This window comes from Hypomesus nipponensis, chromosome 7 (genome assembly GCF_054491055.1).
Source record: "Hypomesus nipponensis isolate SF chromosome 7, ASM5449105v1, whole genome shotgun sequence".
Classification (NCBI taxonomy): domain Eukaryota; kingdom Metazoa; phylum Chordata; class Actinopteri; order Osmeriformes; family Osmeridae; genus Hypomesus; species Hypomesus nipponensis.
In genome coordinates, this window is record NC_140367.1 from 7,838,232 (window position 1) to 7,850,547 (window position 12,316).

A 12,316-nucleotide genomic window follows, 5' to 3' on the forward strand; every position below is an offset into this window, starting at 1 on the left:
TCTCACCTTGACAATACTGCCTGACCGTAGACCTCCCTTCCTCGCATCTCAATTGTGATCTCTGTTGTTCTGCTAAATCCTAATAGATCCCTCTGTCACTTTTGATCTCTGCTCATCACTCTCTTGCATCCTCTACCTCTCCAATACCCCCACTCTCGCTTTATATTCCTCTCTCTATTATTGCTTTGATTATATCTCGGTGACCCACACTCCCACCGTCCTTGTCAGATCTGTGTCAGGAGGAACAGATCTGCCCCTGTCCTGCCCAGGGCTGCGGTCGGAGCAGAGCATCCTCACACACCTCCCAACCTCTCCTGACTGGCCTCCCTTTCTTGGCCCAAGGGTTTGTGACATCGCTGCTTGGTAACTTCAACCCCCCCCCCCCCCCCCCCCCGTTCCCAATTGTGAATAATTCTATCTTTTAATAAGAATTCTTAAAGACCTCAATAGAGGTTAAAGAAGATTAAAGGCTCATTAATCTTTTTTTTTTTGTTGATGCATGCACATATACTGGACATGTATTCAATATGGGCCTGGGCAGATGTATATTCACCACATGTGAATGTATTATTATGCACCAATAAAATGCATGGATTCTGCCCCGTACTGTGGCTGTCTGCATCTCTGTGGAGCCTCATACGGTCTTGGAGAGCTCGTCTGGGAGAGAAAAACAAACTAAACCCAAGGCGAGGTAAGCCTCCAACTGACATCCCAGGAAGAGAGCTTCGGGAAGAAAACAAAAAAAACACGGTGTGTGTTTGTATGTGTCCGCACTCTGCGTCGGAAAGATTGAAGATGTAACATATTTCTGACACTCTGCCTACAGGTGTGTCGGTGAGCATCGGTGTGTGTGCATGCATGCATGCGTGCGTGTCCATATGTGTGCAGGACGTGTTTACTGTGTGCCCTTCGATGTTCACCACACGCTGACCTTCCATGTCACTGGCTGTGTAACGGTCTCCCTCCTCCCTGCTCATCAGACACCAGACTGTTTGTGTTGCTGCTTGTTGCATTATTCTCCCTTCCCGGCCTGTCGCCCTGAGAGATCATGATGAGTCAGAAGACTCCAGGTCTGGGCCGAGCTCAGAGAGAAGACACATCCCCCTGCACCACACTGCACCTCCTCAGAGGAGAGTGTATTTATAAAGACGAATACAGCTCCAGTTTTTATGACGAGGCTATTTGCATACACGTCTCTACACAGACAGTTAGACAGGCTGATATGTAGACAGAAACAGATATGCAGACTCAAGCACACACACAAAGTGCCTGCTATCCATCTGGCTTGGTATTGTTATGGTTGACGCTGCGCATAACATTAATGTGTTTCTCAATGAATGCTCATTATCTCCAGGCTTATTAGACAGACTCTCATGTTCTACAAAAGGAAGGTAGATGACTTAGACTCCGACAGGTTGGAAGACAACAAGTTAGACAACATTTTATACCCACAAATACAGCTATATCTTAAGTGATCCATAAAATAAAGTAATTAGTGTATATGCCTTTTACTGTTACAGTAAATACAAATACACATTACGGAACACAAGCTAGACACTGTCGCACAGAGAGGGCCCGCGCGCGGGCTTGCGGTTGTCATGGTGAACTAGACCGCTATGTGAAGGAGGTGTGATGGAACATCATGTGGGCGCAGGAGGCGAAGTGAGCCCTGGTAACGCGTCAAGTTATGCGTCGCCACACATATACGTGTCTGACTGCATCCCACACAGCACAGGATTGCTGCCTATAGTCTTTTGAGCATTAGGTTGAACCAAGCTTTAATGCAGGTTCATTGTGGAGACTATTTGAATGTTGCTTCATGACAGTTGCTGGAGTTTTGATGGCTGTGTTCCAGGAACAGAATATCTGATCCTATGATGGACGCACACCTCTCCACACCAAAGTTTTGATGGTGAATGGGTTATTGCATCTTGAGTTCTGGATGGTTTCTTAGTGGGAGGTGTAATTAGCAGGCTGGAATGTGTCCAACTATTCAGATTGAAACTGTACTTCTACATCAAACAACTCACTGTTTGAGGAACGTGGAGTTCCTGCAGGCTCCGGCAGGGATGTTATTCCTGAAGTACAATGTTGCCTATCTGAAAATGCAAACGGTGCCACTTTGAGAAAGTTTGCAAAGAGGTGTGGAGAAAGGAGGGACGGGAAGGTGGTATGTAAAAAGTTTGACTCTCTTTTGATGGGACTGAAAAGCAGGCAAATGACTCCTTCCTCTCAGTCCATGGCGACTTGCGAACGTGGCAGAATCCACCCCAAAGTAAACAAATCGGAATGTATCTGCATTACACCAACTGATACATTTGTTAGTGATGGTTTATTTATGAAGAGTTTTTTTTTTCCTGCAGTGAAGGAACTTCCTTCTAGGATCGAGTTGAAATGTAAAAGCAAGAAAAGCCCCTCATTCAAGAGAAAATGAATGTGTTTGTTTGAATGCCAATGCCTAAACTATAATCACAGACAGGAGTTTTGGAGTGGTTTATTTTCGAATCTGCAGAGGGTGTGTCAGGATGCAGATTTCAGTTTAGAATGCACACTTAATGTGATGGACCAATAGAATGTTAACAACGGTTGTTTTGCTGCAGTGCTCATTCCTTCAGACCTTGCCTCAATGCTCACAGAGAACAATAAAGGTACTCACTAATACTATGTCTCTCCCATCCCGACCAATAGTCTCTGCAGTATCTCTGCAGGATTTTGGAGGAGAAAGCCTTCTACGCGAAAGCTAGTCAAACGTGTTCAGATGGACTAACAGTCGAGTGCTCACCAAGGGTAACCCAGTGAGGCCACCAATTTACTTTTAAAGCCAGTTGCCTTGCGAGTGAGTTCTCTAACCTTTCCCTTAGTGAGCTTTTAGAGAAGGTCTGGTTATAACAGGGATCTTGTAAAGCTTCAGAGTGAGGCTGGTTGAGGCTCACTCTAGGAAAAGAGCCTGAATCCGAGATGTGCACTAAGCTGATTTACTTGCCGCCATCGGTGAGCAAATTGATGTAGCCGTTTTACCGACCGCTAATTGTCAATTACGCACTGTTCACTCAGAATTGATTATCAGACTTATTTTGTCATTCTAAACAATTGAATATGCTGAAATACAACAACTTGTATTGTATATAACAATAATAATTTTTATTCTAAAACAACTCTCAAAAGATAATTATGAGCCTGTGTTTCAGCTTCTAATGTAACAGTTGAAGTTTCATGTAGTGGCGCATGGTTACAGTAGAAATGTTTTCAGCTCAGCCAATCACACAGCCGTTGGGCAGCTCTTGGCTGTTGCCATGGTGACCACCTGTTAATATTCTGGTTGAGTTTTCCCCTGACAAGAGAAAGCACGCTACCCGCTACAGAGAAATCGATTGGACATTCCACCAGCAAATAAGGAGCTCTGTATTGCAGTGATGGTTAGAGAGAGAGAGAGAGAGAGAGAGAGAGAGAGAGAGAGAGAGAGAGAGAGAGAGAGAGAGAGAGAGAGAGAGAGAGAGAGAGAGAGAGAGAGAGAGAGAGAGAGAGAGAGAGAGAGAGAGAGCTTCTGCTTGAGACACACTGCTGTCCTTTAAGAGGCCACCTGAATGTCCTTGACTTCATCGTAAAGGTCATTGGAGACATTGTGTTCAAACAGTTGCTTCTCACTGTGAAGTCTCCTTTGTCACACCACTGTGATGGATCTAATGGTTTTCAGTGGAAGTGGGTCATGATCGGCCAGTTAGGAAGGAATGATTTCCTCTAACGGTGCATGCGTAGCTTATTGACTGCATCTAAAAGTCAGACCTATTCAACCTTGTGTTTAGCGAAGAGAGATTTTTAGAATTGTATGTGAGATGGGTGGGTTGAAGAAGTCTAGGACTCACATCCCATCATGCAACATACTCGATCTCACACAGGAAGGGGAAATTCTATTTCCTCTTTCTGTCTCTTTTTCATTATTTATTTGAAGAGAGAGAAAACTATTTCAAATTGCTCCAAGCCAGACAAACAGAAATGGGACCATGTAATGAGGATACAAAGTTGGTTCTAAAACACACACAAACATACTACTGCTCAGCTCTGCATAATTAAGGGGATTAAAAGCAGAAACGAATGAACTAACATTAGTTGTTTATCGTTTGAATAAACTCTGAATAATTGTGTTTTTATGCAGACATCTGTTTTTTGTGTTTGTCCCATATGTTTTCCCTCCATTTCTCTTGGAAGCTTCCTGATTATTCAGTTACTCAGTGGTGACGCAGCATTTGTGTCCCTCTCCACCAACAAAACATCAGTAGTTGCCATGACGAATGCAAGGTCAGCAGCACCCACAAATGGGTGAAAGCCTGGAGTGTTTCCAGTGATCAGACGTGTATAGTTACTCCAGTTCCACAACTTTTCCATTTCCAAACTCCTGTGAACTGTAAATTGGTCTCCTCCATCATTTATAAATATGAGAGGAGTTTTTTTTTTTTTTCAACTTTCATCTTTCAACCTGTATGTTATCTTGCGTTACATTGGGATGTGTTGATGACGACCACAGCACTCTGGCTGAGTTTGAGTGCTTTTTCCAGAGTTGTACCTTCACCTAAAGGTCAGGAAGCAAGTCATTCTTTTCTTAGATGATTCATGTTCTGTATCCCCTCGGGACCGACGAATCTCCTGGCCTACTCGTCCTCTGCTATGTTTATTCCCATATTCTTTCGTTATCCATGCCAGACTGGGGAGCTTCTCAGAGATGGAACGCTCAATAGCACATTAATTATTTTTCTACCTGTTTGAGCAGTAAATGTCTGCCGCTACATCGCAGGGCTGGGCTGGAGGAGCACAACGTGGTTGTGTCCCCCTGACCCACTGTCTATCTGCTCCCTCCACCCAACAACACCCGATGGAGACTATCCCAGAATAGCAATGGAGGTCATGCTTACTTAACTTTACGGCGCTGTGGATATCCTCTCAGCTTATTTGAAATGTCCCTTTATCTGCAGGAAGCGGGGATGGTAGAACCAAGTGTGTAACAACAATGAATGTCTGAACCATTCTGCTTTTGGAATCGGAATGATTCTGCTCATCATGTGTTTGTGATTGGGCTAATGGTTTTCTTGGCAACTTTTTTTGGGGGGGAGGGTTCCTCTGCTCCTGTCCCTGTCTGTTGGGGTGCCAGCCCTCCCAAGGACCTCCCTTCTTCCTCTCTCCTCTGATGTTAAATACGTAAATATATCAGAGGATCCAAAACAACATATTTTTCTATCTGGGAAGCCAAGTGTTGGAAGAAGATAACATAGGAGGAAGAGAGAGAGAGTGAGACGGAGGAAGGCAAGCAAAATGTTTTAATATTTTGATCTGAATCGGATGAATAATGCAGCAAAAAGAACTTTCTGGAGTCCTGGATCACATTAAAAGAATAGTCGAGGCACAGAGAGTTAGGGAGATTCAGGGCGAGGGGCGTTGGGGATGGTGAGTCTTGATAAAGCAGAACATCATGAAATATTCAAATGTGTTTTCCCAAACCCACAGGAGTGCATACTTTGGTTAGAAGGAGAGGGAGATATGAAATGATTCATGGTGATTGGGAACTGTGCACAGGGTCCCACTACACCTTCTATAAAAAATTGGGATAGACTGATATCATCGCAAATTTCTGTGTGTGATCATGTCACATCAGATGCTACAGAACTTTCGTTGAAACCAGCAGTGATTCTAGTGTCGTCTCCCGGTCTTTCTCTATGAAGACTGTGGAGGCAAAGCTATTTACAAAACTACAATAAGTTGATTGACAGGACGTCATTATTTACATTACAAGTGGCTGCAAAGTCACTGAATATGAAAATGTCACTTGATCATTGACCTTTTGTCTGTAGAGAAATTGCATTAGTTCCAGTCTGGCACTTGAAAGGCATTGGAACTGTGTTATTGGACTTGATTGAACCAATTTACTTGCCCTCCTCAAGTTTTGAGGGGCAATTATTAGTTAAGTTTGGTGATTCATCACCTTAACTGAATGTCCAGAATGAGGAAACCTAAACACTGCAGGCTACCCTCTGACCAAAACCTTGATTTAAAATGTATGACAGACGCAACCTACCCAGAGAATCTGTTCTGAGACACACCCAGAAGGAAGCTATGTCAATATTGGTCAGGCAAAATTGGAACAGCTATTTTATAACTATTTGGGGTCTTGAAATAAAACCCTCTTCCAGCGGATTGTAGGAGGGAGGGAGAGCAGGGCTCCTGGCTGGGGAATTGTGGGATTCTTGGGCTGGACACTGTGGTCTCTGAATGGGGAGTGTGGAATGTTCATTGGGAATGAGTGGGATCTCAACTTCCAGATCCATATTTAGTGAAAGGAACATTTTCAATGACCCACTGATCTTGCTACATAATCATCAATACCATCATTATAGGACTGTGTACGTTGACTATTTTGGGTGTCATACACCAGAAAATCAATTGAGCTGCCTCCAAATTGTAATGAAATTGTGTTGAGAAACATTGTGTCCTTTGTGCTATGTCTGTGAGACTAGCAGGGATGTACGTCACTTTTAATTCACCTGTAGCCAAACTCAATACTCTCGTCTCATTCATTCCACCCAAACAAAGCCTGGGCTGGGCCTAATTTGATTAGTCCTTCAGCCTCTCTGTGTTTGTTAAGGGTGGGCTTTGAGATATGCAAAGCCCATTTCTTTGGAACAAGATATATTCAGTTATATAACACATGATGTATTGCCTTTCAAGGTCATAGTTGTTGTGCAATTTTCATAACAGCACTTGATGGCTGGTGGCTGGTTGCCAATAGCCACATGGTGACGGAAACCAGACACCCACTTAACCAGCCACTTCTTATCAAGGAGAAGATGAATGAGTTGCATAGGACTCTTGATAATAAGAATAAAAAAACACATCTTTCTATGCATCTTACTTGAGATTGAACCTTTAACTTTTTGACCCTTGACCCCTCTCCAGGTGTGCTGAGCCTACCGGACAGTCTGAACCTGCACCGTGACCAGCAGCGCTCGGGGAAGGGCAGCGAGGGCCACGCCTACAGCCAGGCGGAGCTCAGGACGCTGGAGCAGTCTCTGTTAGCTACCCGGGTGGGCAGCATCGCCGAGCTGAGTGAGTGGGGCTGTTGATCAACCTAGCATCGTGTGTACCAGAAACACACACACACACACACATACATACACACATGGCTTTTTTCTCTTTATTGTACCAGGATATTGCAATTATTTGGAAGTATCGTCACATGCAAAATATCATTAGGAACAAATGCTTTTTGAATATTTCTGCATTTCAAATGTGGTATGCTCTGCGGGAGAAAATGACACTCTGTTTTTCTTGGAGCTTCTCTACAGTGGAAGAATACACACCCGCCTCATCCCAATGGGACGTTGTGGGGGTCTATTGTTAGCCCACTGTTTTTCCACTTGTCCACCTCTCTCTTTCTCTCTCGATCTCTCTCCCTCTCTCTCTTCCTCTCTGTCCTTTCGATCTCTGTTCCTTTACTTATAATGGGATTGCACTTTGACTCCCTGACACACCCAGTCCAGGGGCGGTTCTGCTGCAGCTGTTCTAGCACCTGTTTATGAGCCCCCCTGGGCACTACAGACATGTCTTAAAGGATTTTAGCCTCAACTTGAAAGGATGCTCTGTACCTTTACCTCTGACCCCTGACCCCTGACCTCTCCTTCATATATTAATGGTGTACCTCCCAACAGTTTGTTACTGTGTGGTGTGTGTGTGTGTGTACATGACAGAGAGAGAGAGAGAGAGAGAGAGAGAGAGAGAGAGAGAGAGAGAGAGAGAGAGAGAGAGAGAGAGAGGTGTCTGTGTGGTGTCTTTGTGTCTGATTATGTTTTATGTCCAAGCCCCACCAGGAAGCAGAGGCATTATACAAACCTGTATTACATTTCTTTGATCAACCAGTCTGCAACACATGAGGACCATGATGAATGAATAAGATGAGTTATTAAGAAATGAGAAACCCTCATGTTAGTTCTCTTTGACTGCTGCTGAATGGAGGCTTATTAAGATTCAAAGTGCCTCATCATTGTTGTCACATTTGGACCGATCTGAGCAACAGGAGGACAATTTAGAGATCAAGAAACCAATCATGAACAATGTTTGCTAAAGTTGCTGGGATCGTTCAAACATTTTGAAAAATTACAGGAAACACAGGATACCTATATATCATGCATACTGTTGACAAAAACAGAGTATGACAAAAGCAGAGTCAATATGATTTCCAATAGCACAGCAAAAGTATGCAACAAGCCTGTGATTGCAGCTCGCCCAGTACAGCAGCTATTTGCCACCAACAGACACATTTTGTCCACCACCAGTGTCAAATATTCCCATCACGTGACTGGTTCAACCAGGCAAAAACAGCACATGGTCTGTGTTTGATTCCTGATTCTCATCCGGGTTGTTGGTGTTCCAGTATGGTTCTCATCTGGCTGAGCACAGCAACCTCTGAGGTTGCAACATTCAATTCAATGTCTAACAGCCGGTTGGAAAAAAATGTACCGCCAAATTACATTTCTTTTTTTTCTTGAGAAGATTGTTCAGAGTTTATTTCAAGCGTCAGCAATCACTTCACTTGCCATTGTGGTCTCTATAGCACTGTGTTTTTTTATAGTTGTTGTGTGTTGCTTAATGGTGCATTTTGTTTGCTATTTAGCAAAGGTTATAAAAGGTAAAGACTGCTGTGCTAAGCATGTGTGGATTTACGTAGCAATGGGATTATACTGTATCAGGTCAGACAGCCTTAGTACGACTCTTAGATGGTTTTGCAGAATACCAACACCTATAAATACATTGCAGAAAAATTGTATGTAATATTAAATAAATACATTTGAGTCCGTAAAAAAGGATAACCCCAATTGTAACCTACCCTGAAAAAGAGAGCTGGACAATAAAGTGGTTGTGCAATGCAATTTGTCAGTGCAATTTCATGGCTGACTTCCACTGCTATGAATGGGTAATAAAATAGGCAGTTATAGCATGATAAACAATTCTTTAGCTCTAACTGATGCATCCCATTACAAATAATTTCACTTTATGTTTAGAAATCTGTGATGTGACCTGGGTCGTATTCCCAGACAGGGGCTTCTGGGAGCCGCTGTCTTTAGGAGTTTCGATCGCCCACAAAACCACTTCTTCGAGGGGCAATTTTGGAATTTCCCTGTGTTTTCCACCAAACATGTCACTTAGTGTGTCTAGGCAGCCAGAGCCACACACACACACATGCTTGAGCATGTGAAAGTCACACTGACAGTATCTGACATATTGCGACCAGGTGTGCATGGAGGAGAGAGAGACTGTTCATCTGTCAGCACAGTCACAGCCTGGTGGGTCGCTGTGGTCAAAAGCATCCACTAGGCAAATAAACTCTGTAATGTAATACAGTAGAGGCGTTTTACAACGGGGCCCTCCATTCCAAAGACTGGGTGTGCCTCTTCCACAGACGATGGTTAGCCAGCAGACCGGACGTCGCAAGGCACATTTTGTTATTGACTGTTCCATGGTAATAATTTGATACTTATTTGATTTATATGTTACATTTACATTTATGCATTTAGCAGACACTTTTATCCAAAGCGACTTCCAAGAGAGAGCTTTACAAAAGAGCATAGGTCACTGATCATAACAAGGAGATGGCCCCAATCATTGCGAGCAGCCAAAACATGAAGCATACACTGTGAAAACCAAATAAGTGCCAAAGGGAAGAACCATAAGAGCATGCAGTTAAACAAGTTACAATTAAATAACATGAAACTCTAAAAGTGCAAGAGTGTCCCTGTAGAAAAACAGTAAAAATAGTTCACAGCGAGTACAATAATTTAAACCATTACAACAAACCATCAAGAGCAACAAGTCTCTCAATAATAATTAATAATGTTAGTAATGGTTGCTGATCTTTTGTACCTCAGGTCCTGTCCTCACTGACACAAATCTTCCTTGAATGAATCATCACAATTTGCACTGAAGAGACATAGAAATGTGACATATTCCTCAGGGCTGAGTGGTTATTATCAAAGGGGGACCCCATGACTCTGTTAATGCAACCTGGAAGATAGCAGATCTCTCCTTGTTACAAGTTCTACAGACAATTGCTATGTTATTTTCCTCTTCCTTGCTGTGATTCACCCGGGTGTTGATCTGACGAAGTGTGTGTGTGTGATATTTGCCTTTGTGTGTGCATGTATGTGTGTGTGTGTGTGTGTGGGGGGGGGGGGTGCACGTACTCTTGCTCATAGTGACATTTGGCACACCCAAAAATTGAGAAAGGGCATTTATACTTAGACTCAATCAATGAAATGTCACAAGGCTACAGATTCCCTACCCTGTCAGTGCTGTCACTTATTTCTTAAATATATGTCAAAATCCATTATCTTATTCTTCCTTCAGAGAAACCAAACGGGCCATGTCTCGGCAGTCAGCTTGCATCGGTATCGAGGTCGTTTGTGCAATTGTTTTCCCCCCCACCCCCCTTCAGACATGAATTTACCCCTCTCCATGTAGTCATGCATCATCTCTGTCATAGGTGAAGTGTAAAATGACCCACTTTTGATCTCCAGTGAGTGAAAAAAAACTCTATTTAATGAGCAGATCTTTGTGACTTCTGATCCCATGATTATGTCCTGCACTTACAATATGCAGTATTTGTACGTCGCTTTGGTTAAAAGCTACAGGAATAAAATGTCAAAATTGGTTATCCGGGGGCTGGATGAGTTGTATCAAGTCTGTAAGTATTCCGCCCTACAGGAAAGTCTGATTCTAACCCTGCCCTTTGAACTAACTATCTAAACGTTAACTGAAAGAAGTCCAAGCGATAAGCCGTGAATAAAAGCCAAGACATTTTACAGTGAGACAGTGACGGAGGAAAAACACCTTTTCTGTCATCTTTCACTCATTACCTCGGCACCTTTGATCTCTTGCGGGTCTTTGGGGACGCCAGTGCCCTTCAAACCCCCCTCCATCCCTCTCTTCCTCCATCTCTTGCTCACTCGCCTCCTCCCTCTCTCCAACTCAGAGTCTGTTATGAGGAAGAAAAAACACCTTCATCAAGTCTCCCGCAGGAATGCAACACATCCTGCGCTAGGGGGTGGCCATTTCCCTTATCTCTCTCCCTGCACCTTCAAGAGAACAGCAAGGGCTCGGTGTCAAGACGAGACTGCTCCCACCTCTGTCCCTCCCTCTCTCATTTTCTTACACACTGGCGCATGCTAAAAAAGCCTTTTATTGATTTCCCCCGATACCCTGGTGAAGTCCGTCTTGTACGCTCTGGGCTGGTAAGGGTAGCATAATGTTAGCAGAGTCTGAATTCGTAACAGGGTTGGACTCAGGTCCCCATACACCCAAAGACTGTGTCTTTGATATAAGATCTAATTTCCTCGGTTAAATAACCTAAACATGGGTCTTATGGGGAGCTGGAGGCAGGATTACTGTCTCATGCTGGAGTATCTGGTCTCTGACCCCTGCGTAAGCCTGGTGTCAATGGAGATTTCAACTCAGACACGAATGCTCTACATTTGGTCTCAGAGTCCCTGTGATGGATTCTAAGGTGCAATAACTGTGATGTAATGCCTTTCCATGGTGCTCCAGGGCGTGTGTGTGTGTGTGTGTGTGTGTGTGTGTGTGTGTGTGTGCGTGCGCGAGTGTGTCTGTATGTGTTTGGTGTCTGTGTGTATGTACACTGGTGTGTGCTTGGGGCATAACATCATTTTTTTTGCAGGTAATCCTGGATGCAGGTGTTTGTGTGTTTGTATGTTGTATGTGTGTGTTGTGTGTGTGCTCACATACCTCCCATGAGAAGTTTACCACCTACTGACAGATGTTACTCATCAATAATTGTTATCCGGTAACTAAAGTCCTGAAAGGGTCCTCTCTTCCTCTCCCTTTTTTTCCATCTTTCACTCCTTCTCTCCCTCTCGAATTTGTTCCTTCTCTCCCTTTTTTCTAGACTCTAAGAGAAAAGGATTGGCCATGGTTCAGAAGTTACATTCTAGAGTGTTCCACAGCCTTATCCTCTATAACGCAGGGTTCTTCCCCTTGGCTCCTCTCGCATTAATGAGAGCTTGAACCTAAGCAGCGTGTGTCATAAGATGAGAACAGGGAGAAATGCAGACTCACTAATTAAGCTTTATGCAATAGGCCTGTAGTGGAAGTGGTTTGGGATAATTAGTTGGTGACAGGAATGAGTTGTTTTGAATTGCTTTCAAAGCACCCCAGAACCCTTTTCCCCCAAAAAATACAAACCCACATAGTTGTATAGAAGTGAATATTATCTGGATTCAATCTATCATGTTTGTTTAAGAATTATTAAATTGGATCCTCT

At 43.5% G+C, this 12,316-nt stretch overlaps 1 protein-coding gene across 1 annotated transcript in view; it reads left to right on the plus strand.

Moving 5' to 3' along the window:
- The window catches only part of LOC146276583 (ankyrin repeat- and BTB/POZ domain-containing protein 3-A), an 86,375-nt gene that overhangs the window by 51,286 nt on the left and 22,773 nt on the right, over nucleotides 1-12,316 (plus strand). The window contains exon 2 of the mRNA XM_084701950.1: nucleotides 6,943-7,092. Within this exon, the coding sequence (XP_084558076.1) occupies nucleotides 6,943-7,092 (150 nt within the window). The remainder of the gene's footprint in view (nucleotides 1-6,942; nucleotides 7,093-12,316) is intronic.